This window comes from Tamandua tetradactyla, chromosome 14 (genome assembly GCF_023851605.1).
Source record: "Tamandua tetradactyla isolate mTamTet1 chromosome 14, mTamTet1.pri, whole genome shotgun sequence".
In the NCBI taxonomy this organism is placed as follows: domain Eukaryota; kingdom Metazoa; phylum Chordata; class Mammalia; order Pilosa; family Myrmecophagidae; genus Tamandua; species Tamandua tetradactyla.
The window spans coordinates 93,926,029-93,950,068 of record NC_135340.1 but is presented as its reverse complement, the minus strand read 5'-3'; the positions used below and the strand labels follow the sequence as shown (position 1 = coordinate 93,950,068).

The 24,040-nt window shown below is 46.9% G+C and overlaps 1 protein-coding gene and 1 long non-coding RNA gene across 3 annotated transcripts; one reads left to right on the top strand and one right to left on the bottom strand.

The window, feature by feature from the left end:
- Positions 1-3,033: 3,033 nt before the first annotated feature.
- LOC143656423 (uncharacterized) lies at positions 3,034-14,767 on the bottom strand. The gene is made up of 4 exons (XR_013162487.1): positions 14,547-14,767; positions 13,418-14,432; positions 5,637-5,762; positions 3,034-3,489 (listed from the first exon to the last, which is right to left on the bottom strand). It is a non-coding gene; the product is annotated as an uncharacterized LOC143656423 (long non-coding RNA).
- On the top strand, positions 11,303-21,969 carry TMED3 (transmembrane p24 trafficking protein 3). 2 transcript variants are annotated; one of them, XM_077128548.1, is made up of 3 exons: positions 11,303-11,543; positions 13,553-13,801; positions 21,047-21,969. In XM_077128548.1, exons 1-3 carry the CDS (start codon positions 11,397-11,399, stop codon positions 21,281-21,283), a joined length of 633 nt encoding a protein of 210 aa, XP_076984663.1. In that variant the 5' UTR covers positions 11,303-11,396; the 3' UTR covers positions 21,284-21,969. The 2 variants fall into 2 exon arrangements, with proteins under 2 accessions (XP_076984663.1, XP_076984664.1); XM_077128549.1 differs by lacking the exon at positions 21,047-21,969 and adding an exon at positions 15,074-21,040.
- The last annotated feature ends 2,071 nt before the right edge of the window (positions 21,970-24,040 follow it).

Here is a 24,040-nt window from a genome sequence, read left to right as displayed (position 1 = left end):
CAAGCCTGGTTTCCTCTTTGTCTGAATTATCCAGATGATGGCAGATTTGTAGAAATAACCTACACAACCCTTTTAGGGCAGAGAAGAGAAGCAGAACAAACCCAAGAAGAGAAGCAGAGGTTTAGCACCTTCGGCATAATGTAGCCATTTTAGATGAAGACATTCCTGGTTATTTTCCCATTTGTTTTTTCTCCCATGTTGTTCAGATATATTTGTTCTCTAGTTAAACAAAAATCAGTAGCCCCTGGAATCAACATCATAGAGAAGAAACGATAAACCCTTTGAGTCAACAGGTTTGGGTTTCATCATTTATCAGCTGTGTGACTTAAGTTCTCTGAGCCTCTGTTTCCTCATCTTAAAATAGGATCAGTAATACTTTGGCCTTGTGAGATTTAAATGAGATAATGTATGCAAATGTCTGCTGCTGCACCTGGCACAGATAGAAGAATTGGATAAGGAACAGCTAATTTTAATATTGTTCTTGAGTTTTTTCTTACCTTTTCTGAATCCTAAAATCATGAGTAGCACATGCCATCCTATACTTAGTGAAGTCTAGCTGAAAAATTAAAGTGTCTCCTTGAGACTGTCAGTGATTCTGTGAATATTAAACCCTAAACTCTTTTATAAAGTTATTCAAATAAATTCTGCCACATATGCTCTATGTTTGTTATGCCATTTCTAGAATGACATTAGCTAGACCTTCACCTGAATAACCCAAACCAAAGTGTTAATAGTGATTAGGAATTTTTAATAATTAAAGGGCAGTGTGATTGAACCTGGGTGCTGCTGACATCTGGGGCTGGATAATTCTTTGTGCTGGGTACTGTCCCCTGCTTTGTGATGGATTAGCAGCATCCCCGGCTTCTACCTACCAGATGTCAGGAGCACCTCCTCCCAAACGGTGGCAACCAAAAATATCTCTGGGGGAAAATCAAATGTCCCCCGGGAAGCAAAACCGCCCTGGCTGCTCATCACCTCCCTAGGAGAACTACTGCGTCCACGGTAGAAATATGGGGAGAAAACGAAGCCATGTGGAGGCTGCTGGCTGCCTGGTCGAGCTCTCCTGCTAGCTTACTAACACATTCAGTTGTGCTTTAGTAAAATGACTAGTCAGTCCATATCACAGACCTTACGATTCTTGGCAAATGCACAAAAACCTGAGTGCTAATGGTCTCCTGTACTTTCCAGGAAGGGAAGAAAACGAGAGGAAAATGAGAGCACATAAGCTAGTAAAAATCTAGAGCTCACGAGACTTGGTTACGTGTGGACTACCCCACGTGCTTCTCAGAGCCATTTAATCATTGCCAGTTCTTATCAATAAGATGTGATTACAAAAGAAACAGCTTTCCAAAGTACTTAAGAAAGAATGATGCAGACAATCATTGTTCTCAGCAGGTCATTAAACACACCCACACACTCACCCTACATTTTAAGTACTTTTCCAATTGTTGTTAGTGCCTGTAAAACACTAGCCTCTGCTAGTAGTAGGAACACTTTCTAAACTTTCAGCTACGATGTGGAAAGCTCTTAATTTATCCCAAGTAGTCACGTGTTACATGCACAACAATCAACTTACGTGCCACCGTGCATGATGGGTTGCTCATTCGGGACAGCTGCTCCACTGCACACACACATGATATCCTCTCATGCTGTCACCGCCTGCAACAGTCAGTTGTGAACTTTCCTTTGGCCTTTTGCTCGCATCTCATCTCACACTACTTGACGATGCACTAGCTGAATTAGACTGTTCCAAACTAGTACAATGACCAAAATACTTTATTATGGTTAATGTATAAAGAAGCAATGTTGTCTATGCTAACACACCTCACAAGAATGTTTTTTTAAAGTGTATTTTAGATGCAGACTTGCTTTCTAGATCAGAAGTTTAGCTTTTCTTTCTGGAGCTCTAGAGTCACTTTAGAAGTTAGCTACAAACTCCAGTTACAATAATCCATCCACTTGAGACTCTAGAATGTTTATGGGACTGTATTACAAGCTTAAGTAATATAATTACGATATTATAAGCTTAAACTTCGCAAGTTTGGTTTAACTTCTAGACATTCCAAAGCCTTTTTTATTTTTATTTTTTAAAGCCAATTGTCCACTCTCCTAGAGTGTCATCACGTAAATGACACTCTGCAAAATGCGGGTTGTGTCTGACCTTCCTCCTTTGTGTGTGTTGGTATTTCAGAGGTACTGTGTGCTGCTCATTCTCTACAGTGCTATATCCTAATCTCACGTTGACAATGTACTCAAAGGTGTGTAAAAACCCATGTAACTATTTAAATGTTTGTAATAAATCAATAAATGATGTAGTGCAATCCTTTAATAATAAGTATTTTCCATTTTTCTGAGGAAAATCTCAATTTTAAATATCTTTTCCTTAAGTTGGATTGACATGACTGCCTAGTAACATCGACCTTATCAAATACCTGATATTTTATGTATGTGATAAAAACAAGAAACCCAAAGAATGAGAAGGTACATTGCAGCTAGGAAGGGTGAGTTCCTTTTCTCTGTCCCTGCTCCATAGTCACCCCAAGACTTAGAGCCCCCGGAGCCCCTCTGTCAGTCCTCGTTCTAATTTTGATGAGTGTAAACATAAACAAGCATCCTTGGCTCCTACTCAAGAGCAGGGCAGTAAGTATAAAATATACTAAATGGACGGTCTCTTGTGTGTTAAACTCTAGAATTCCGTGATTCAGATTTCATCCAGACTGATTTCTTGGAAATCATCCAGACTCTGATTCCTTGGAAATTTCTCAGGTTCTCTCCTAGACTGACAAAACAAAGTAAGTTAGCAAAAAGGAAGGACAAAAACAAAACAAAACAAAATTGCCTGATTTCAGCATCTCTCTTCCCCACCTCTACCTTCAGGAAAGGGAAGCCAATGTTGTATTTCCAAATTCCTTGAGATTATGAGGGACCCTCCCAGAGGAGGAGAAACTGGCTGGGGAGGAGGGGAAGTGAAGGACAAGACTAAAGTGGCTGACCTTGGGGAGGGGTGTATTCCCAAGACAGATAAAAGGCTAGAAGCTTGGGGTTCCTTGAGTAGAACTCACTTCTTTCCAGAGCTCCAGGAGAGAAGTAAAACCCCACGGGGACGTGGCTCCTTGACGTACCTTGGGGATCTGGAAGGCACTTGAACCAGCTGCCTTGAGAAGCCTCTGCGACCTGGACAGTGAAAGCCCCAACCTGGTGGCTGGCGAGCGTGGAAACCAGTGCTGCCCACTGTTTAAGAGCTCCCCAGAATGTAGCGTGGACAGGTGAGCCCCATAATGCCTGAGATGGACTTTCTTTTCACATGGTTAAGAGGGGAAGGGGACTAGGACAAATTTTAATTTGAACTGGAAAAGTAAATGAAATGTGGCATGTCTTACATCCAGAGGTGATGTAGTTAGATTCATAGCATTCCACGCCCCGTAGTCCAAGTTACAAAATGGCACACACAGTGGGGAGGAAAAGAGCTGCGTAACACTTTGAATTTCCCTGGGGAAGATGTGAAGAATAAACAACAGATCTCAGGAAATGACAGGAGGTATATGTTTTAGACCTATGACAAAATCCAATGAAGTCAACACGGGAAAACAATCTTGACATTGCTCACAGAGACTCATTAGCTGAAGGAGAGTCTGTGGTCCCAGCTGTAGCCACCGATTGTGGGAGGGGGTGGGAGAGCCTTTGAAATCACAGAGTTCATCTCTCCTGGCTCTCACTGAATTATCAATTGCTCGGGTGTAGAAATGTGCCTTGGAGGCTGATGTGGAGATAGGATTGGCCTGAGAAAAGGGTAATTGTCATGCCTGAGGATTGGAGGGAAGTGGAAGAGAACAGAAAGAAGAAGCAAAAGGATAGAAGAGGTCAGGGTCCTTCCGGGTATGCATCAGTCCAGATGACTGATGACATAGGAACACCCCAAATCTCCCTTCTGGGGTCCTCTGACTTCTCTGGGACGATGGACCAGAATCACAGAAATACTTCTCCAGGGCAGAAAGGACTTCTCACATGGTGAGAGGTAAGGGTTATTATTTTTTTTTGACCCACTACAATTTAATGAGAATTTAGTCTCTTCTTTAGTGTAGTAGACACTGTTGGTTGCCTACCCAGCTTGATTCCTCCCTTCTCTCCTTCCTCTCGGATCCTGATCTCGTTCAGGTAGCCACCCTATATCCTGGCAGAGCTGAATCAAAGGGAGATGACCATATCCCTGTCTCCAAGGGCAGTCCTCATTGGTCTGAGCCCATCATGGCAATCCCAGTCTCCTTACTGGTGATTGGGAAAAGGTCCAGTCTACGTGGATCGGTTTTCCCCTTGTCAGTGTCTTGGACCCGGGAATGGGTCATAACCTGAGCTGGACCAATTGGATTGAAAGAAAGGACATTCACCCCAACCGAAGGAAAGGTTTTTCTCTTCCTCCCACTAGACATGACCAAATAAACCTGTTGTCTCAAGCTTGGTTATTTGTTCTGTTTGGCAACCTTCACATGACAATGAGAGTAAAATAGAGCCCCAGGATAAAGTCAGCACACAGAGGAAGCACAGCTGAGAGAAGAGCAGAGAAAAGGACATGGAGCCTTGATCATACGATGCCTGGAGCCTACATCACCTCTGAACTGCCTGTTATCTGTATCATTCATCTAAATTGAATTAGATGCAGGAACATATAAACTGACCTACAAAAACAGAATAGGAGGCCTAGAAATAGATTTTTGCAAATATGGAAAGTTGAGATATGATAGAGGTGACATTGCAGACCAATAAGTGGCACTGGGACAACGTTTTCCATATGAAAGAAAAATGAAATTGGATCTTTGATTCATAGCATAAATCTTAAAAGCCTAAATAATAAAAGCGAGACTAATGTTTTGGTTAGGGTTTGTTATTTTATTTTTTGCATTTGTGTTTGGGAATGAGTTTGGCCTATAGTTTTTCCTTTTCATATTCTTTGTCTAGCTTTGATATCAAGTCTAACTAAGCTCATAAAATAAGTTGGGACATGTTCCCTCCTTTTATATTCTCTGGAAAAGTTTAAGTTTGGATTGCAATGTTTCTAATTACATGTTTGCTCACTTACAGGTAGTAAGTAGATAGGTCTTGCTGGTAGAGCAAGTAGATCTTTCAATTAGATCTTGCTAGTAGATCAAAATAGGTCAAAACTATTTGGGATAGGTGAGTTTGTGTGTGTGTGTGTGTGTGTGTGTGTACATGCGTGTGTGTGCATGTGTGTCCAGGTACTATTATCTCCATTTGTAAAGGAGGAAACCGAGGCATATAGAGATTAGGTAATGTGCCCAGATTCACACAGCTGGAAGGTGATAACTGGAGATTGGACCCCAGACCATCTGAATTCAGAGCTCTTTTTTTTAAAAAATTGATCTTCAGAATTTTAAAACTGTTTTTATTTATTTAATGATTATGGCATTTCTTGGGTTGGGTTTACTAAAAGCAGAATCTGACAGAGTGATGAGCATGTGACTTATTGATGGAATGTTTTCAGGAAAAACCTCTAAGGAAGGTCGGGAAGCAGGACTGATAAAGGAAAAAGGCCCAGGAAGGATCTGATCTCAGGTAAAGTCTCTCGGCCTGATCCACAAGAGGAGGGCTCTAAGGAAAAGAAAACTTCCCGCAGAACGTACCTCCTTGATGCAAGGGAGCTCGACTTCTGTACCCTTGCTTCAGTCGGTCACAGACTGTGGTCTGCGAAGATGGGGCTATCTTTTCGGACTGTCCTTTCAGGGTAAATTCTGGGCAAGGAAGGGAAGCTGTAAAAATTAGCAGTCAACATAGCAGCTAAGGATAGGTGCACTGCTCTGATCAAGGAAATCTGTGCAGGGCACCCAAGGAGCATCTACCACATGAAGCTATTCAGGTTATTTGATCTCTTTTCAAGTCAGATTTGGAAAGTTACATTTTTCTAATAAATTGTCCGTTTTTTCTAAGTTTCTAACAATTTTTTGGCATAAAATTGTTCATAGTATTATTTTTTATTATTGCATTTTAAAAGTTTTATTGAGGTATAATTGATGTACAATAAACTGCTCATTCTTAAAGTATGCAATTTGATTTTTTTTTTGCATGGGCAGGCATCGGGAATTGAACCCGGGTCTCTGGCATGGCAGGCGAGAACTCTGCCTGCTCAGCCACCGTGGCCCGCCCCAATTTGATAATTTTTGACATATGTAAATATCTGTGAAACTATCACCATAATCAAGATGGTGAACATATCTACTACCTCCAAAAGTTTCCCCCAGCAACCTCTGATTTGTCATGGTTTTAGTTTGTTTGGCTGCTCAAGCAAATACCATGCAGTGAGTCAGCTTAGAGTGGGAATTTATTAATTCATGGTTTTGAGGCTAAGAGAAAATCCAAATCAAGCTGTGATCAAAGTGATGCTGTCTTCCCCACACACTGTGGCATTCTGGGGCTGGCTGCCAGTGATCCTTGGTCCTTAGCTTGCCACAGGGCCTCTCCATCTCTTCTAAATTTCATTGATTTCAGCTTCTGGCTGCTCCCTCTGTGGCTTTCTTTCTGTCTGTCTGAGTTTCACTCTGTTTATAAATGGCTTCTGATACTTTTTAATCTTATCATTTGCATGGACCTCCACTTCTTGTTTCTTTGTATGTTTTTGTAATCTCTTGTTGAAACCTGGATATTTTTGCATTTTAATATGTTATCACTGGGATTTAGACTCTGAAGTGTCTGTTTCTTAAGTTTATATCCAGCTAGTGCTATGACAGAGATTTTCTGGAATGCCAGGAGCTAACAATAATGAAAATGGAAAAAAGAAAACACCTTTCCCAGGCCTTGCAGATTGACTTTTGTAATTACTCTTCTTTGGTGCTTACACATCCCAGTAATGAATTTATAAGACAGCCCAAATGCGTAGGGCCCTCCCCAGCCTTTGCTGAGCATGCATCTTATTCTGGGCATGTGGGTGTGGCCCTAGGAATTTCTCCATTTACACGGATATTAATGTTTTCATTTCCCTACACTATATGCCCCAGAGCTGGTAGTCCATTGCCCCAGACAACTGCAATGTAACTGTTCTGCTACAGTGTTCTGTAAGAGAGCTCTGTGTGCTGTTCTGGGCTGGCAAGCCTGTGGTACATGTCCCGATTTAATCCTTCAGGCTGCCCTTAGACAGACTGGCACAGACATGCATGCACCCAGTATGTGCATGAGGGTTACTCTCCTCCCTCCAGAACCAGGTCCAGGTACTCACACTGGGAACACATGCTGTCTCTGCACAGAGCCAGTGAGGGGATGAGGGTGGGTCCAACAAGGGCACTCACTAGAAGAGCCTGTTTTTGAGTTGCCTGTTGCTTGATTTAGTGCTTGCCCTGTTATTGCACCCCTTTAATTCTTTTTCAGAGCTTTGAAAGAGATGTTGCTGCCAGTTCTTGCCGGTTGTTCAAAGCTTCTGTGGGTGGACAGGGCCCTTGGGCATTTCGTTCTGCCATCTTGATTGGGGCAGGCCTCTCTGGCTATTTTTGGGTAATGAAAAGCCCAGTCAAGTTTCATTTCAATTTAAAAATCTCAAACTCCATGGAGCCAATGGAAAGAATGGAGAAAGGCTCAGAGAACGTGCAGAGATTTTTAAAAAAAAGGCTAAATAGCCAAGTGTACTGCCAAAATCATGCCTTAAGGACCATCTTATCAGGGAGCAGGGGCCAGCACTTCTGCCCCTGGGCACTTGCTGTCACACCACTGGACACCATCAGTCATCTCTGCCCTCCCTGGGTCTTCAGATGCCCACTCGAGATTGAGATCCAAGAGCATGTGGTTGGCAGAGGCTGGGTCACTCGCCTGCATGGGTTGGTATGAGGAAGTAAAGAGCGCATATCTGCTCCTCTTTGATTCTGAAGATGAAAGGCAGGCTGGCCCCCCACCGAGTTTGGGATACCCCAGCCAGAAGAATGGTTAAACACTGGACAGCCACACATTGTCCCGGAGACATTGGTAGGTCCCAGGAAGGCTGTGTGTGTCACCTTTCTTTGGTTGGTTTGTTGAGGAAAAGGCTGGTTTTGGTTTTGGCTCCATGGCCATGCTAAATGGTTTGCAAACTTTCTATTTCTCTTAGTCAACTCACAGACAGTGACGGCTTTGTTTTCTTTCCTTACCATCAACTATACTTATGAAGCATGGCTAAATATTGATTTTGTTTCAAAATCCTAATAGCATGTGGGCAGGTGCTCCCGTGTATGGAACAATGAAAGAGTCCTGCTTCAAGGCATGGCTGGGTACACCTTACACTGCCCATCTTATCAGGACTCATTTATTTGCTCTTTAAAGCCTTTGAAATTGTGGTATATAACACAAACGCAGAGAAGTCATAGAATAGAAATGTGCAGTTCCTCTAAGAGCCACACTGTGAATGCTCGCGGGTTCCGATCTGTGCCCCTTCTAAACTGCTATGACCTTCTTTCCCTTAGAGATAAATGCTCTTCTGACTTTTATGGTAATCATTTCCAATTCTCATCCATTCATTTCTTTTTCTTGCTTCACCTCACTGCTTAGTCTTCTGAACAATGGTGAATAGCAGCTGTGACAGCAGACATCCATGTCTCGTTCCCAATTTCAAAGGGAAAGATTTTAATGTTTTATCATTAATTAGGAGGCTTGCTCCAAGATTTATTTATAGATACTTTTATGACATTAAGGAAGTTCTCTATTATTCCTGGTTTTCTAAGTTTTTTTGTTTTTGTTTCTTACATGGGCAGGCACCAGGAATCAAACCCGGGTCTCTGGCATGGCAGGTGAGAACTCTGCCACTGAGCCACCGTTGCCTGCCTGCTAAGAGTTTTTATCATGAATGGATATTGAATTTTATCACACATGCTTTTTCTGCAGCTATTAAGATAATTGTTTTTACTCACCTTTAAAAGGCCTTCACAGAAGTCATCTCAGAACTAATGTGGATGGGTAACATTTTGTTCTTCCTTCTAAGTTATCCTATTTTTGGCACCTTTTATCATATATCATGGAATCTAGACGTTGAAAGGAACCTTAGAGATTATCAAACATTACAATGTATCACTCAGTTCAGAAATCATCTTTTTAACATCTCAAATAGTTGGCACTTCAACCAGTCTCTATTTGAATATTTTCAAGGATGAAAAATTTAGTATCCCTGTGCATTCCTTTCTTTGGAAAGCTCTGGTTGCCAGAAAGTCATTTCTTATGTTGAACCGAAATAAATCTCAGTGTCAGGTTCATGCTTTGGCCCAAGTCCTGCCACTTGGAACCATGCCAGATAGGTAAAGGTAGATGCAAAGTGCTGGGAGTGAAGTGTGTAGCATTTGAAATCAGGCAGCCCTGGGGTCAATTCCTGACTTGGCCATTGACAAGTGAGTGACTTTAGGCACTGGGGAAGATTGTTTAATGAGCACAAATTCCTCCCATCTCATCATGCTCCCACGTGCCAAATGACCAGGAAGCTCCTCCTACCTAGAGGCACGTCTGTGTTTCCATTTTCTTGATTCTGGGCTGACTTTGTGACTTGCTTTGGCAAAAAGTGGTGAAAGTAATATTGGGCAAATATTGGAAGGAGTTCTTACAGCTTCTGCTTTGGGCCTCTTGGGACACTGCCTTGAGAAAGCCACATCAGGTTGGCATCCAGCCTACCAGACATGAGTATGAGACAGGAGAACCAGGGCACCCTACCTAACAGCCAGCAACAGCTTCCATACACGTGAGTGGGGTCATCTTGGACCTTCCAGCACCGAGGACTCTCCAGCTGATTGCATCTGCATGAGCAAGACCAGCGGAAACCAGCTGAAAAGCCGTCCAGCAAATCCACAGAATCATGAGAAATAATCATAGATCACTGTTGTTTTAAACCACCGGGCTTTGGAGTGGCTCATTACACAGCATGGGCTAACAAAAACAGAAATATTTAATTAAATTCCTATGCTTCTGTTTCTTCATTGTGAAATGGGAAAAAAAAACTTCTTTGCAAGTTTGTTGGTGAGTATTAATATAGAATATGTAAAGCATATACACACCAAACACTACAGAGGGTGTGTTAAATAAATAGTGGCTGTTATGATTGTTACGCACTTTTGAATCTAGCCCTCTATTTTTACAGGTGAAATCTTGTTTCCTTTGACTTGCTCTCATTTGAGAAGGCTTCCTGGTAATTTATAATATTCGTACCCTTTCTAATAACCTTCCTGTGACAATTCCCGAGACTTTGCTAACCTTCCTCCTAAAATAGCACACTAGAGTAGAGCTGATCACTGCCTGACACAGCAGGGCACTTACTTCCAGCAATGCTACCTTCCCCGCAACATGTTCTTTTACTAACCCAGTCCAAGCATTCCCATTGTTTGATAGCCAGCTTGGTGTTGAATAAAAACCCTTTGCTTGTTCTGATTTGGGCTACTGCCAAGCCAGGCTCCCGGCTCCAGAGCTTTCGCAGGTGTTTTTTTTTTAACTTAAAGATAGGTCTTAACATTTAACTTGGCAAATTTCCTTTTTGTTAGTCTTAGCTAGCACTCCATCTGGCCAAGGTAACCTTGTCTTACATGTCATGTGGATAGATTAGTTTTTTTTTTTTTTAACAGTTATTAAAGAGAAAAAGTCAAAGAGGGCTGAGCCAGGTCAGAGCCTTGAGGAACACCGCCAGGTACCTCCTCCAGTGTGACACAGACAGCACGCACTAGTAATAACGCACCGCAGGTGCGCGTTACCCCACCTCCTGTGAGTGCCTTTGCGCAGACTCACGCACTGGTCTGCGGGCACACGTGCCCAGGGGGCGCACGTCGGTCGTGTCCACGTGAAGGGCCGAAGGCGCGGAATTCCTTGCGGACATCAGGATACACTACATGTGATGACGCGCCTCCGGAAAAGAATGACTGATGCAGCACCGCGATCCGTGCCTTTTCTCTTGGTTCCATTTGGCCACAATGACTATAAAATCGTAAAAGGTTATGATTCTACAAAAAAGTCTTAGGTCAGTGGCAAAGGTTCCCAAGTACATCCCTTCACTGTAAGCGCTCTTGGGAAGTCCAAACAACAGTACCGTTCTTGGTGTTGCTGCTTATTTGGAGAAGAAAGTTCAGCCCGTCGCGACGGCCAAGACGCGCCGGGACAGCCGAGCCCGGCACCCGCATTCCCCGCCGCGCGCGAGCGCACGTGCTTCCCGCGGCCCCGCCCCTCCCGGACCGAGCCGGCCGCGGAGGGGGCGGGGCCCCATCGCGCATGCGCCGTGGGCGGGAGGTGGCGCGCGCGCGGCTGCGCACTCGGCCCTCCCGGAAGCGCCGCGGACGGCTCGCGCCACGTCAGCCCCCGCCCGCCGCCCGCCGGGCCCGCCGCCGCTGCCTCAGGCCGGGAGGGGCGCGCCGCGCCGTACGGGGCCGGTCGGGGGCCGAGGGAGCCGGCTGTCCGCCTCCGCCATGCTGCCGCTGCTGCCGCTGCTGCTGCTGCTGCTCCGGGCCGAGCCGCTGCGGGGCGCCGAGCTGACCTTCGAGCTGCCGGACAACGCCCGGCAGTGCTTCCACGAGGAGGTGGAGCAGGGCGTGAAGTTCTCCTTGGACTACCAGGTGAGGCCGGGCGCCCCCACACCCCGTCGTCCGCTCCTGCCCGGGACTCACCTGGGCACCGGCACGCCTCCGCTCGGCGCGGCCGGGGGCCGGAGCCTCACCCGCCTCTTCCCGCCGAGGAAGAACGTTTGGGTCGGTCCGAGCCTCCCTGAGGCTGGCGTGGCGGGTCGGAGGCCCGGGGTGCCGAGACGGGGTCAGCCGGACGCCGGCGCGCAGGCGGTCCAGGGCCCCCGCACTACCTCGTCCCTGCGGGCGTTGGAAAAATGGCAGTGACGGGAGGTGGCCTCGTAGCTGATTTTCCTCCGCTTTCAGAATTTAAAGTCGGAGTCAGGGCGAGGGCCGCAGCGGGGAGAACGGGCGCCCGGGCGAGGTCCCTTCGCGCCCCGGCGGTGCGCCCCGAGGTGCCCGGGCTCCCGCACTCCGTCTCCCTTGCAGACACCTCGTGGCTTACAGCTGCAGGCAGCAGGTCTTCGGGGCGGGATCTGCCTCTAGGTTTAGAGAGCGGGGCTCGGGTCGGGGGGCTGAGTGGGCAGCATACGCGGACAGGCTGTCTGCTGGGTGGACATCCTGGCGAAGCATTCCGGAGTTGAAGTGGCAGGAGTGAGGGTTGGCCATTTGACAAGCCCTCTGTCACCAGAGCCGTTGAAAGAAACCTGTGCTTGGGGAGAGCTTCAGACGTGATGGTTTCTGAAGTCAACGATTTGGCCACTTTCACGGCTGTGTGAGAAAGTGAGTAACACGTGGGCCTGAGAGGTCATTGGGGGGGCAGGAAGTCCCTGCCATGGGATGTCCAGCATAGGTTTCAGCCCCTCCAGCGACAGGGAGCTCACACTTCACAAAGCACCTTCTTGCATCTGGACACAGGAAACGCTACCGTTTGAAAGCAGGCGGGCCTCTGATGGACCTTGATTGCAGGCGTTGAGTAGTTGTATGATTTTCCCCTGTGCAGGTCTTACTTTTCATATGGCTACAGGGAGAGTTTGGATTCAATGATTCCAGGACCCTACTGCTTCTGACACTCTAATTCTATGAATTCTCCCATCTGTATCCCTTTCCCTTGCATTCAATTGGTAATTTATTAAATTTACTAGACTGCGGAGGACGCCAAGAACGACACTGTTTCTCTTTGGAAGGGGGCTGCAGTAGGTGTAACAACACCCACTCCCCTTGTTCTTACTCCAGGATGATCCAGACCAGACCCCACACCCCACCGTCACCCTCAGAGGACCAGATTGTCCAGTGACTGCCTGGTGTTTATTGGACACTTGCTATATGGACTGTGCTAAGTCCTTTATGCGATTAGCTCATTGAATCGTCACCACAACCCTAGGAGGTCGGTTCTATTATTTATAGATGAAGACAGCCTCGGAGGGTAAAGTGTCACGTCCAGGGGCACCAGCTAATGAGTGGTAGTGCCCCGAAGAAGTGACGAGCTGCACGGCTTGTGTTAAGTAGTGAACAGAGGGACAGAAGCAGAGATATCTATCTGCCTTGGGCCAGTTTCTTGGGTGTCCCTTTCCCTTCATCTTCCTCTCTGATTTCTGAAAGGCTTCTCTGAGCAGATTTACTGGGGTGGGTTCACCGAAAATAGCCGATAGCACTGTGGCTAAGAGTTTGGGCACTGGAGCCAGCGGCCCTCAGCCCAGATCCTAGCTCTAGGCTTTCTGCTTGTGTGACCTTAGGCACACGATTTAACCTCGGAGCCTCAATTTCCTGTTCTGTAAAGTGGGAAAGATTAGGCTAATTGCGCTGTTGGAGAGCAAAACTTTTGCAGTCAGACCCCTGCCACCTTCTAGCAGTGTGACCATAGCCAAGTTACTTAGCTTCTCTTAGCCTCAGTTTCTTTCTCTATAAAATAGGGACTGTACTCATACCTGCCTTAGAAGATCGAGAAGAGTAAATGAAAAACAGTCTCTGTAAAATCTATTCACAGTGTCTGATGGGCATTTGTTAGTGGTGGTGGTTGCCCCTCCAATGACAGTAGACTGTGGTCTCTTCCCTGGTTGCAGGTCATCACTGGAGGTCACTACGATGTCGACTGCTACGTGGAGGACCCCTTGGGCAATACCATCTACAGGGAAACCAAGAAGCAGTACGACAGCTTCACCTACCGTGCTGAGGTCAAGGGCGTTTACCAGTTTTGCTTCAGTAATGAATTTTCCACCTTCTCTCACAAGACCGTCTACTTTGACTTTCAAGTGGGTGACGAGCCCCCCATTCTCCCAGACATGGGGAACAGGGTCACAGCGCTCACCCAGGTAAGTGGGCATTAACCGTGACAGCTCTCTGAAGGCCTGGCTGAATTCCCTACCTTGTTAATGGACAGAGTCATCATCATAGAGATCCCAGGCTGGAAGTCTCAGTGCTAGCTTTGCCTCTCCCTTGGCCTCCGGTCCTGGAGAACTCTGTGTTCTCCTCTCCCTTCTCTGCTCTTTAATCAGATCTCTGTAATACTTCCTTCTGCTGTTCCTACCTCTCCTCACTTGTCCCTGCTGAGTCTTGCGCACAGTACCACTTTCTCAGTGTCTGTGATATCTCTATGCTTGTACGCTGTGCCTGTGTCATAAAGACCAGAGTCCTGATTGAGTGGTGTATTAGTTAACGTAACACAAGTTGCTATAACAAATATCAATGGCTTAACGCATAGAAGCTTTTTTGACTCAAATCAGTCTGGAGAAGATTGGCTTTCCTCCATCTAGTGATTCAGGAATCCAGGCTCTTTCTCTCTTGTGGCCCTGCAGGTCCTTAGGACTTTAGAGTCTTTTGCCTGTAGACACGAAAAGAAGGCAAGAGTGGGAAATCCCCACCTGCTGCTTAAAAGCCCCGGCGGAGAAGTGACGCACATCACTTTCCTTTCATATCCCATTGCTGTGTGGTCCCGTGGCCAACCTGGATGAAAAGAGGCATGGGAAAATGTACTCCTGGTTGAGGAGTCACCTCCTAGTAACAACTCCGCCCCATGGAAGAGAACAGAAACCATGAAAGTTTAGTGGACAACGTCACCTCTGCATTAACATGCTCTTGATCTCAGTTTCCTTTGTCAGTCTTATCTCTTGCTATTTGAGCTCTGTCTTCCTTCCCAGCGTTCTGTCTGTGAGCTTCCTGAGAGCTGCTTTTTCCTTCGACTATTACTTGTTTTGTATTTACTTTGTGAGCATGAGGCATGGCACAGAATGTTTGCTCACCACATATGTGACGAATGACAGCATCAGGGCCCAGGGTAACCTGCTAGACAGGATTGTTCCAGTCACAAAGCCCTGTGTGCCTCCAGGGTGGCCACAATTTCCAGTCCTCTGTGGCTTTGGACACACTCATGAAATTCTGAGAGCTTATTCGTCCAGCCTTCCACCTTCCCTGAATGTCTCTCTATGAAGTAGTTGGAGGTTAGAGCCGTGTTGTCCAATATAGTAGGTACTATATAGGTCTATTTAAATTTAAAAGAATTAAAATAAAATAGAATATTCACTTTCTTGTTTGCACTAGCAACATTTCATGTGCTCAGTAGCCACATGTGGCTTGTTCTCACACAGACATGAAAGATTTCCATCATCATAAAGTTCCGTTGGTCAACAGTGGATTTGAGCTTGGCAGTGGGCCTGCCATTAAGAAGATCTGAACCAGGGTGGGTATTTTGTGTAATATCTTTCATAGCCAATGCTCTTGAGCATTCTGTTGGTCACTGGTGAAACAGTCTCTGTTTTGAAGATTTTGTAAGTCTCCAGATGAAAGACTTCCCTCTTTAGCCAGTACAAAACAGATTGGTACAGAAAAGGCTTAATGAATTAGTGCAATAGAGAAATTCTTTCCTGGAGCCTTAGCATTAGAATTTGATGGTGTGGTAGTTAGGTTCAAGTGTCAACTTGGCCAGGTGAAGGCACCTAGTTCTGTTGCTGTGGACATGAGCCAGTGGCATGTGAAGCTCATCTGTCAGCTAGGAGGCGTGCCTGCTGCAATGAAGGATGTTTGACTTAATTGGCTGGTGCTTAAAGAGAGACTTAACGTAGCACAGCCCAAGCAGCTCAGCATTCCTCATCTCAGCACCCACGGCTCAGCCCAGGCTTTTGGAGATGCAGAAAGAAGTCACCCCGGGGAAAGTTGTTGGAACCCAGAGGCCTGGAGAGAAGGCCAGCAGAATTCATCCTGTGCCTTCCCACGTAAGAAAGAACCTCAGATGAAAGTTAGCTGCCTTTCCTCCGAAGAACTATATGTTTTAATGAAATAAATCCCCATTTATTAAAAGCCAGTCCATCTCTGATGTGTTGCATTCTGGCAGCTTTGGCAGACTAAAACAGATGGTGTTGCAGGAAAGAATGATTTCCTGTGTCCCTGAACCTCATCTTTCTTCCTCCGGCCTCGGAAGTGGTGTTTCATCCCACTTCTGTACTTGTGACCCCGCGTCAGTCTCTCTGCTGCGAGCTGGCTCTCTGCCCCTGGCAGGCAGTCGCTGGGTTTGTGCACTGTGCCGGGTGATGGCTGAACCAGGTGAAAGGTGCTGTCCTTGGCATCGGGAGCTCAGCCCAGCAAGAAAGACAACTTAGTGAACCATTTGGCCACAGGATCTGTGGTCAGTGCTATGATTGAAGGGCAAGGGTTCTCAAGGATGGACTTATTAGTTCTTCCAGGAGAGTTTTAGTTTAAAGTGAAAATGTGGAAGTTGCCTGGCACAGGAGGAGAAGGCCTTTTAGATGGAGTAACAGCAGGTGCAGATATTGTTTTCTATACCAGTCCTTATTTTATTTTGCTTGTCCTGGCCACTCTTAACCAACAGATTTTCTCATTTTCCACCAACTTCTTACACTACAGCTGTGGGCCAGAGGTCACATTTTCTGACCCCAATATAAATGCTGGGCTGAAAGGACAGGATCCAGAGTGATCGAGACCCAGGCAGGGATTCGGACCAGAGGGATTTGTCCTGGGCCTGAGTTCTGGAATGACCAGGTTCCTCAGAGGCCACAGTCTGGGAGAATGTGACTGCAGGGAAGCCACGCTTGAGGAATTCTGGGTTGCTGAGGGTCTGGGCAAATCCTGGTGGAGGCTGATGCTTCCTGATGGAGGGCAAAGGCCAGAGGTTGCCTCAGCGGTGGTCTCGGGAAGACCGAGGGTTTTCCTAATTCTGCTCTGGTGCCATGCTTCCATCCTTTGAGTTCTCAGAGGCTTTCATGAACCACATACTTCCATCCACGAGGCGCTGATGGGATGCAACGTGGTGTTTACAGATTGGAGACCTCAGCTTCGGCCACAGACGGAATGAGATGTCTGCCTGGGAATGCAGGAAGGGGATGGGCTCAAGAGGGCCATGGGTCCGGGTGCCTGCAGAGGCTGATTGGGGTGATGGAACGATGACCAGAATCCCTGGGATGCTCAAGATGCCAGAAACCAGCCAGGACAGGCGATCTTGGCAGGTGGAAGTCAGCCATAGGAGTGCTGGGGCCCCACAGCCCTGGGGAGACAGGACTCTCAAGCAGAAGGGATCCTGCTGGTTTCCTGAGAGGCAGGAAGTAGGCTTAAGGGGTTGCTTAACTGAAATATTGTCACAGGTTGAAGAGGTTTCTTTTAGATTAAAGGAAGATCCCAGTGGATGGGGAGGCAGCTTTTGTGTGTGTGTGTGTGTGGGGTAAGGGTATCTGTGATCTGTGATTCTAGGTGCTGTGTGGCTCTGGGGTCTGTGGTGGCGCCTGCACTGGTCCTAAAGGTGTCTGAGTTTTAGACCCCAGGAGCGCCGTAGGCCTATTCCTCTGTCACTGTCTGGGATCTGGCTTGCTTCCCTGACACTGCTCTGAGCTCGGTCCTGTAAAGGCCTCGGGGCCTCTTCATGGGATCCCAGTGCCCACCTCTGGTCTGTGGCACCGAGTCAGGTCTTCAGAGGGTTGCCTCCTGCAGCTTGGCTGCCTTGTCCTCTGCCGGGGTTCTCGCACCTGTGACGTCTGTGCTCTCCCTCTGTTTCTCTTCCTCCACCCTCCTGCCTTCCTCTCTCCAGTGATTCTGGATCCTGGGAGAAGGCTGGAGATGCTGCCTGGTACTCGCTGCTGCATTCCCAGGCCAGGGTCCGGCGTCCACGGAGCTCCCGGTTCAAGTGAGTCCTGTGTGCACTTTGAGTCTCTGAATGAATCTCTGACGGAAATAAACCTGGAGAATGGAGTTCTGCCCTGGAACACCAAATCAGCCCTCTCCTAGTGTTTAAAATCAAAGTCTCCATGTACTTATCCATATAATATGTGTGTGTGTGTGTGTGTGTGTGTGTTTCAAGTTTCAAGTGGGGTAGTGTTTCCAGCCCACTAATTTCAGGTATGATCTACTTTGTTACCACATCCCCTTGTTTCAGTGCTGTAAATTGCCCCCAGACTCGCTCTCCTTCCCCTACATGGCACCCTTCTTAGTTGAAGCTCACCTCTTTTGCCAGCGGAATTGCAGTAATCTAAGTGGTTTCCCTGCCTCCAGACTGGCTCTCACCAGTGCCTTGCCACACCTTGGCCACCAGAAGATCTTCTAAAAGCGGGATTCTGATCTTGCCATTTGTCTGCTCTTACGGCTCCATGAGGAAGTCGCCCTGTCTCTGCTTGACCTGGAGGCCCTTTACGTGAGCTTCCAGCTACCCACGACTTCTTCCCCACACGTTCATCCTAGCATCAGTCCCTGACCCTATCCCAGGCCCTGCCTGGGCTCTCTGCCCGTGCATGTGCTGCTCTGGCTTTCTGGAATTCTCTCCCTTTGCCCTCCATGCCCTGCCTATCTGCCAAGCCTCAGCTTGTATCTTCCTGTATCAGGTCCTCCTCCGTCTCCTCTGGAAGGACCTATAGTTCTCTCCTGTAACTTGGCACACCCCTCTGTTGTTAGCTCTTTTCACATTGCATTACAGCTGGTTATTTTCCCCGTAAACTGTGAACGTTTTGAGGTCCAGGACTGGGTCTGACCCTGATTCATCTCCAATCCCCAGGCCTTGAAGACAAGTAGGCGTTTAATAAATAGCTGAATGAAGGAATTGGTGGGAGGTTGGGCTCTAAAAAGAAAGCCAACGTGGTTTGAAATTCTTTCAGTTTCACTTATAGTCTCTTTCCTGAGGCCCCCCACCCTACCTCCAGTACTTGTGGCAACTTCTAGGGACCGCCAAGCTAATACAAACAGAGACCTAACTTGACTTAAAACCACATTTATTGTATTGCATCATAGGTAGTGGCTGTAAGTGAGTGCTAGGAAGGTTTCTAGAAATGCCATGTCTTGAGTCAACTCTGACACACATTCATGACCTCTTCCCTGGTTCCTTCCCGGTTTAGTCCCCCCACTCCATCTCCATCACAATTGATAGGCCTAAGGAGATTTGGAAGCATTCCCCGGAGAGCTAGGAGGAGCAAGCTAACAAATGCCAGCATAGCCTTCAGCATAGAGATCGGTGCCAGTAGAGATCTCATCTGGTGGTTGGCATTTGAATCCACTTAGCACTTGAAAACCCCTTGCAGTCAGCTTCCTGATGCCAGGGACCCTTCTTGGGTCTGTATGTCCCTTTCCTGACATAAAACATCTGTAGGTATAACCTGCCTGGCAAATGTGGGGAAGGTAAAGAATCCCAGTGTTCACTATACTGCAGTCACAAGTGAAGATTGTCAGATACCCCAAGATGATAGGACATGCAGGATATCACTGAGGAAAGCAGGTTGTGGGAGAAGATAAAGGTACCCATTGGGGAATAAGTTGTAGCCCGAGCAGGCTTGCTCTTCCACTGTGGATTCTGTCCAGTGAGCTGGTGGTGCCTGATGAAGCTCTGCCAGTGCCATGTGATTGTCACCACCTTGCCACGTTTCCATCCAGGGACCGTTTCATCACTTCTTACCCAGGGACCAGAATGAGAGAGTGAGGAAACATGTGCAGAAGAAACCTGAAACGCAGGGGTAGACCAGTAGCCAGCCAGCCAGACGTCTGTCCAATTCAGAGGCCAAAGAGAGCTTTGCCTTTGCTTATACATTCTAGTTTAGCTCCTAGAGCAAACAATATCCAGTAGGCAAGTAAGGGCAGTGCCATTTTTTTTTTGGCCATAGTCTCCCATTTGCTTTCTGAAAACTTTTAACTTGTGGTGAGAAACCAAAGAGGTCATGTGGTTTAGTCTCCTCTCTCTAGCCTCTTATGCTGTACTTTATAAATTGTTCCTTAGTAGAATTTGGGAACCAAAACAAGTGTCTGTTGGATGTTTTATGAACTTCTCTAGCCTCACAGTTGGGCTAAGACTTCCACAGGTTTTGGGTGAACTGGTGCTGTAGAGGTTGCCTGTGAGTAAGAATTCAGGTTCTTCCCCAGATAACAAAGCACCACAATCCAAGTGGCTTACGACAACACCCATCTGTTGTCTCACAGTTCTGTAGGTTAGAAGTCTGGGTGGGCTTTGCTGGGTTCTGTGCTCAAGGTATAACAAGGGCAAAAGCAGGGTGTGGCCCTAGCTGGGCTCCTGGGTGGAGGTCCTGGGAAGGAATTTGCTTTCACACTCGTTCAGGTTGTCGACAGAATTCAGTTGCTGTGACCGTAGGACTTGGTCCCTGTTTCCTGGCTGGCTGTCGGCTGGAGACTGTGCTCAGCTTTCGGAGGCCTTTTCTCGTCCTTAGAAATGGCCTCTCCATCTTCAAAGCCAACAGTGGCACTTCAGCTTCTTCCTGGAACTTGAATCTCTCTGACTTCCGGTTCTACCACCAGCTGGAGAAAGCTCTGTGCTTTAAGGGCTCATGTGATGCCATCAGACCTGTGTGGGATAATCTCTGTGTCTTCAGGTCAGCTGTGCCATTAACATAACAATCATGGGCATGATAGCTTATGATGTTCACAAGTTCTAGGGTGTTTTTAAAATTCTATCTACAGTACACTAAATATTTTAGTAGGTAAAGGAAGTTGTGAAGCATATGCAAATGTGTGTACATATTTATACGTATGCCCACATGTTTATGTGTGTGAATTTATGTACATGAAAAATTTATGTGTTGGTGTGTTTGTGTCTGTGTGTACACAGAGCCATAGGCAGCAGTTATTATAGAGCAGACTGTGCCGGAAATTTAGAGTTCAACACAATTGTCATCTAGTTCACAGTCTGCTGTTTATTAGCTGTTTGACCTTGGGCAAGTTGGCCTCTCTGAACTCCAGTTTTCTCCTCAGTATGTGGAGTGCGCAGTCAGCACTCCCTCCTGAGGTGCTCGTGATCCCTGCAGAGAGGGATTAGATAGGCGAGCAAGGGCAGTGTCCGAAAGCATAGGCGCAAGACTCAGACAAGACGAGTTCAAGTCCTGATTGCCACGTACTCACTGTGTGACTCTGGGCAAGTCACACAGCCTCCCTGAGCCTGTTTCTTCACCTGTTACAGCATAATCCTACCCGGAGTTACTATGGGGATGAAGTTAAACCATGCAACACCTTAGCACGGGCCCTTGGTTCACATTCAGTCACATTACCTAGGGGTGGGGATGTTGGCCGTGTGCGTGGCCCTGCCCTTGTTTGTGCGGTTAGAGATGCCACTGCTTGTCCTTGTGCAGATGGAGTCCGCCTGTGTGACGATTCACGAGGCTCTGAAGACGGTGATTGACTCCCAGACTCATTACCGGCTGCGGGAGGCCCAGGACCGGACCCGGGCTGACGACCTGAATACCCGCGTCTCCTACTGGTCTGTGGGTGAGACCATCGTCCTGTTCATGGTCAGCCTCAGCCAGGTGCTGCTGCTGAAGAGCTTCTTCACGGAAAAGCGGCCTGTCAGCAGGGCTGCCCACTCCTAGCTGAGGCTTCCTGCTGCCGGGCCCTTCACCCCACGGTGGGCAGCTCTCCGAGGTCACAGGCTCGCAGGGTGCCTGGGTGGCCGCTGGGCTGGAGGCTCTGACACTGGTGGAGGCGAGCACAGGGTGATGTGCTGTAGGGGCAGCATCTCGGCTTCGGTTCACATGCTCCAGCCACCGTCTGCAGCGAGCCAGGCCCTCATGCCCTCACAGCCACGGCTGGCCGAACTGGAGCCCAGTACTTGGAAGCATCAGATTACAATTTGTGTATGCAATTATTTGAATAAAGTTTACTGTCACACTTGGTATTGACCACTGTGGGAGGACAGGCAGGGAGTGAGCCGGGGTCCTGGGGGAGAGGAGGAACCCCACGTGCTGCCTGGGTCTCCAGGTCAGCTCAGGGCTCTCCCTTTGCTCCTGGACGCAGTGGGCAGTTGCAGCTCACTGGTCATTTGGCTTCTGTGTTCTACCCCCTGTGGAGAAGAAAGGAGCCCTCAGCTCTAGCCTTCCCCCCCATGGAGCTCTTTGTGCCGGAATAAACCAGGCCCTGAAGCAGCTCTGTGGAGCTTCCCACCCAGGTGAGCAAGTGTCAGCCATGCAAGCAGGGAGAAGTGGTGACAGGTGCCCTCAGCCAGCTGTGTATCTCCTAGGAGCTGGGACTCTGGTTAATAAAAACGAAGTGTGAGCGACGTGGAGACTGGTGCCGTTATTTCCTTGCCCTAAAGGACCTTCCTGCTTAATTGGGAGCAAGAATATGCATTTAAATAATTAGAGGGTAATAGAACAAGTGATGCCTTAGAGATGTGTATAGGGTCCTGGGAAGTATAGATGGGGGAGTAAATTGCTCTCCTCCCTGTTGAATCAAAGTAGTAAATAGGGAATTGGTTGTTTTGTGGTCTCAGACTTCAGAGATCACTCACAATAACTGAGTCACCATTTAATCCAAATATGGGAGCTAAGAACAGGAAAAGGAAAGACTGAGAAATAAGTGGCTGTCCTGAGCAGCCAGCGTGTTCTCTTTAAAACTTGTCAGACCTTGTCACTTTGGGTTGGAGCCTTTCCATGACTCCACATGTCTTCCAGAGAGTAGGTGAATGCTGCACTTGTCAAGTCCTACGTAATCGGGCTCACCTGCTTCCTGTCCTCACGCGTCATCCCCTTCCCCTCTTCTCCTCACTCACACCGCCCATTCCCCCGCTGTTCGTGCCACACACCAGGCCATGCTTTTGCCCCTGGGCCTTTGCAGTTGCTGTTTCCCCAGTTAGACACCCTCCTCCGTGTATATGCATGGGCTTCCCCATCATTTCCTTCCCCTAATGTGCTGTGCTTGGTGAGACCCCCTCCCCCAGCCACTGTTCAGGATGGCACCATCTCACCTCCCCCACACTTAGCCCTCCCTGCTCTCCTTCCCACCTTGCTTTTCTCCATGGCACTTATCGTCACCGACATATGTGCTTGCTTATTTATTCTCTTTCCCCACTAAGATATTAACTCCATTAAAAGCAGGGATTTTGTTTACTGCTATGACTCGGGTTCAGCTAGAACAGTACCTGATACATACTAAGTGTTTTATAAATATTAGTTGTTGAATCAGTGTCCTTTCCCTTGAGCAAGAAATTAATACTGATCAAGAGTCTCTAATAGGTCTTGTCTGTCCTAAAGGAAATCTACCCAGAAAGCTATCAAGGAATATGAAATTGGAGCTACCTGTTTTTTATTAATAATTTATTGCCTTTAAAAAGAGACCTCTCTAAGCAATGCTTACTTAACTTGGTTGAAAGATAAATGCTGCTCACCTGCTCATAGGTTTGTTTATGGTATTTCTACTCTCTTAAAATTAATAAAGAAGGTTATTTGTGAAATATGTCTAGGGTCAGTCAACAGTAATACATGCCCCTGGACCCCCACTGTCTAGGTTAAGTGTTGGAAGGTGGTCATTCTACAAAGCTCTCCCGGGCTGCCCTTCACCAGTCCCATCCCTTTTCCTTTGCTTCTGAGGCCACCCCCAACCTGGATTTAGTGTTTGCATGCCAAGGATTGAAGACATGGCTCTATTAAAACTCCTCCTGTCATCTTCCACTTTCTTTTTAATGGGCATAAGGTTCTTCAGTGCTTAGAACCTTAAAAAAACAGGATAGAATTGCTGGTGACCCCTGTTTGATTTTAGAACCCTGAAATCATGCATCCATTAAGATGGTGAAAAAAACCCCGCTCCATTCATTGTATTTGGAGATAAGGTTTGCAATACAATTTACTTTTGGTTTTTGTTTTTTGGTCTTTTTTTTTTGCATGGGCAGGCACCGGGAATTGAACCTGGGTCTCTGGCATGGCAGGCGAGAACTCTGCCACTGAACCACCATCATACTGCTCTACAATTTACTTTTTATGTTTATTATTTATCAAAGGTTTGTATTTATGTCTTAATTGGTTATGTAGTAATGAAAATTGTGATGACTTCTCAATCTAGAACAAATGTTTTTAACAGAACTTTAGGACATAAAACATTCTGAAATTTCAATTTATGGTCTTTTTTTTTTAGAGAGAGACGTATGATAGGGTGTTAAAGGAATTTCGTACATAAAATTATACAATTCTGTAGAAGAGGTGAAGTGGAAGTAAGGATTTAAGAAGAGAGATGGAAAATTTCATGTATTTATGGATGATGGTAGATATCAAATCATAATGGTAGTTAGAATCCATTAGATAAAATAGTGATTTAACATTTCTAAAAAAATTTAATGTTTAAAATATGCCAGAAAC

What these genes read in the sequence shown, in the direction of transcription:
- TMED3 (XM_077128548.1), top strand. Translation starts at nt 11,397, where the DNA reads ATGCTGCCGCTGCTGCCGCTGCTGCTGCTGCTGCTCCGGGCCGAGCCG. An exon ending in AGTTCTCCTTGGACTACCAG is followed by an intron (nt 11,544 to 13,552) that starts GTGAGGCCGGGC and finishes CCCTGGTTGCAG; the next exon opens with GTCATCACTGGAGGTCACTA. An exon ending in GGGTCACAGCGCTCACCCAG is followed by an intron (nt 13,802 to 21,046) that starts GTAAGTGGGCAT and finishes GTCCTTGTGCAG; the next exon opens with ATGGAGTCCGCCTGTGTGAC.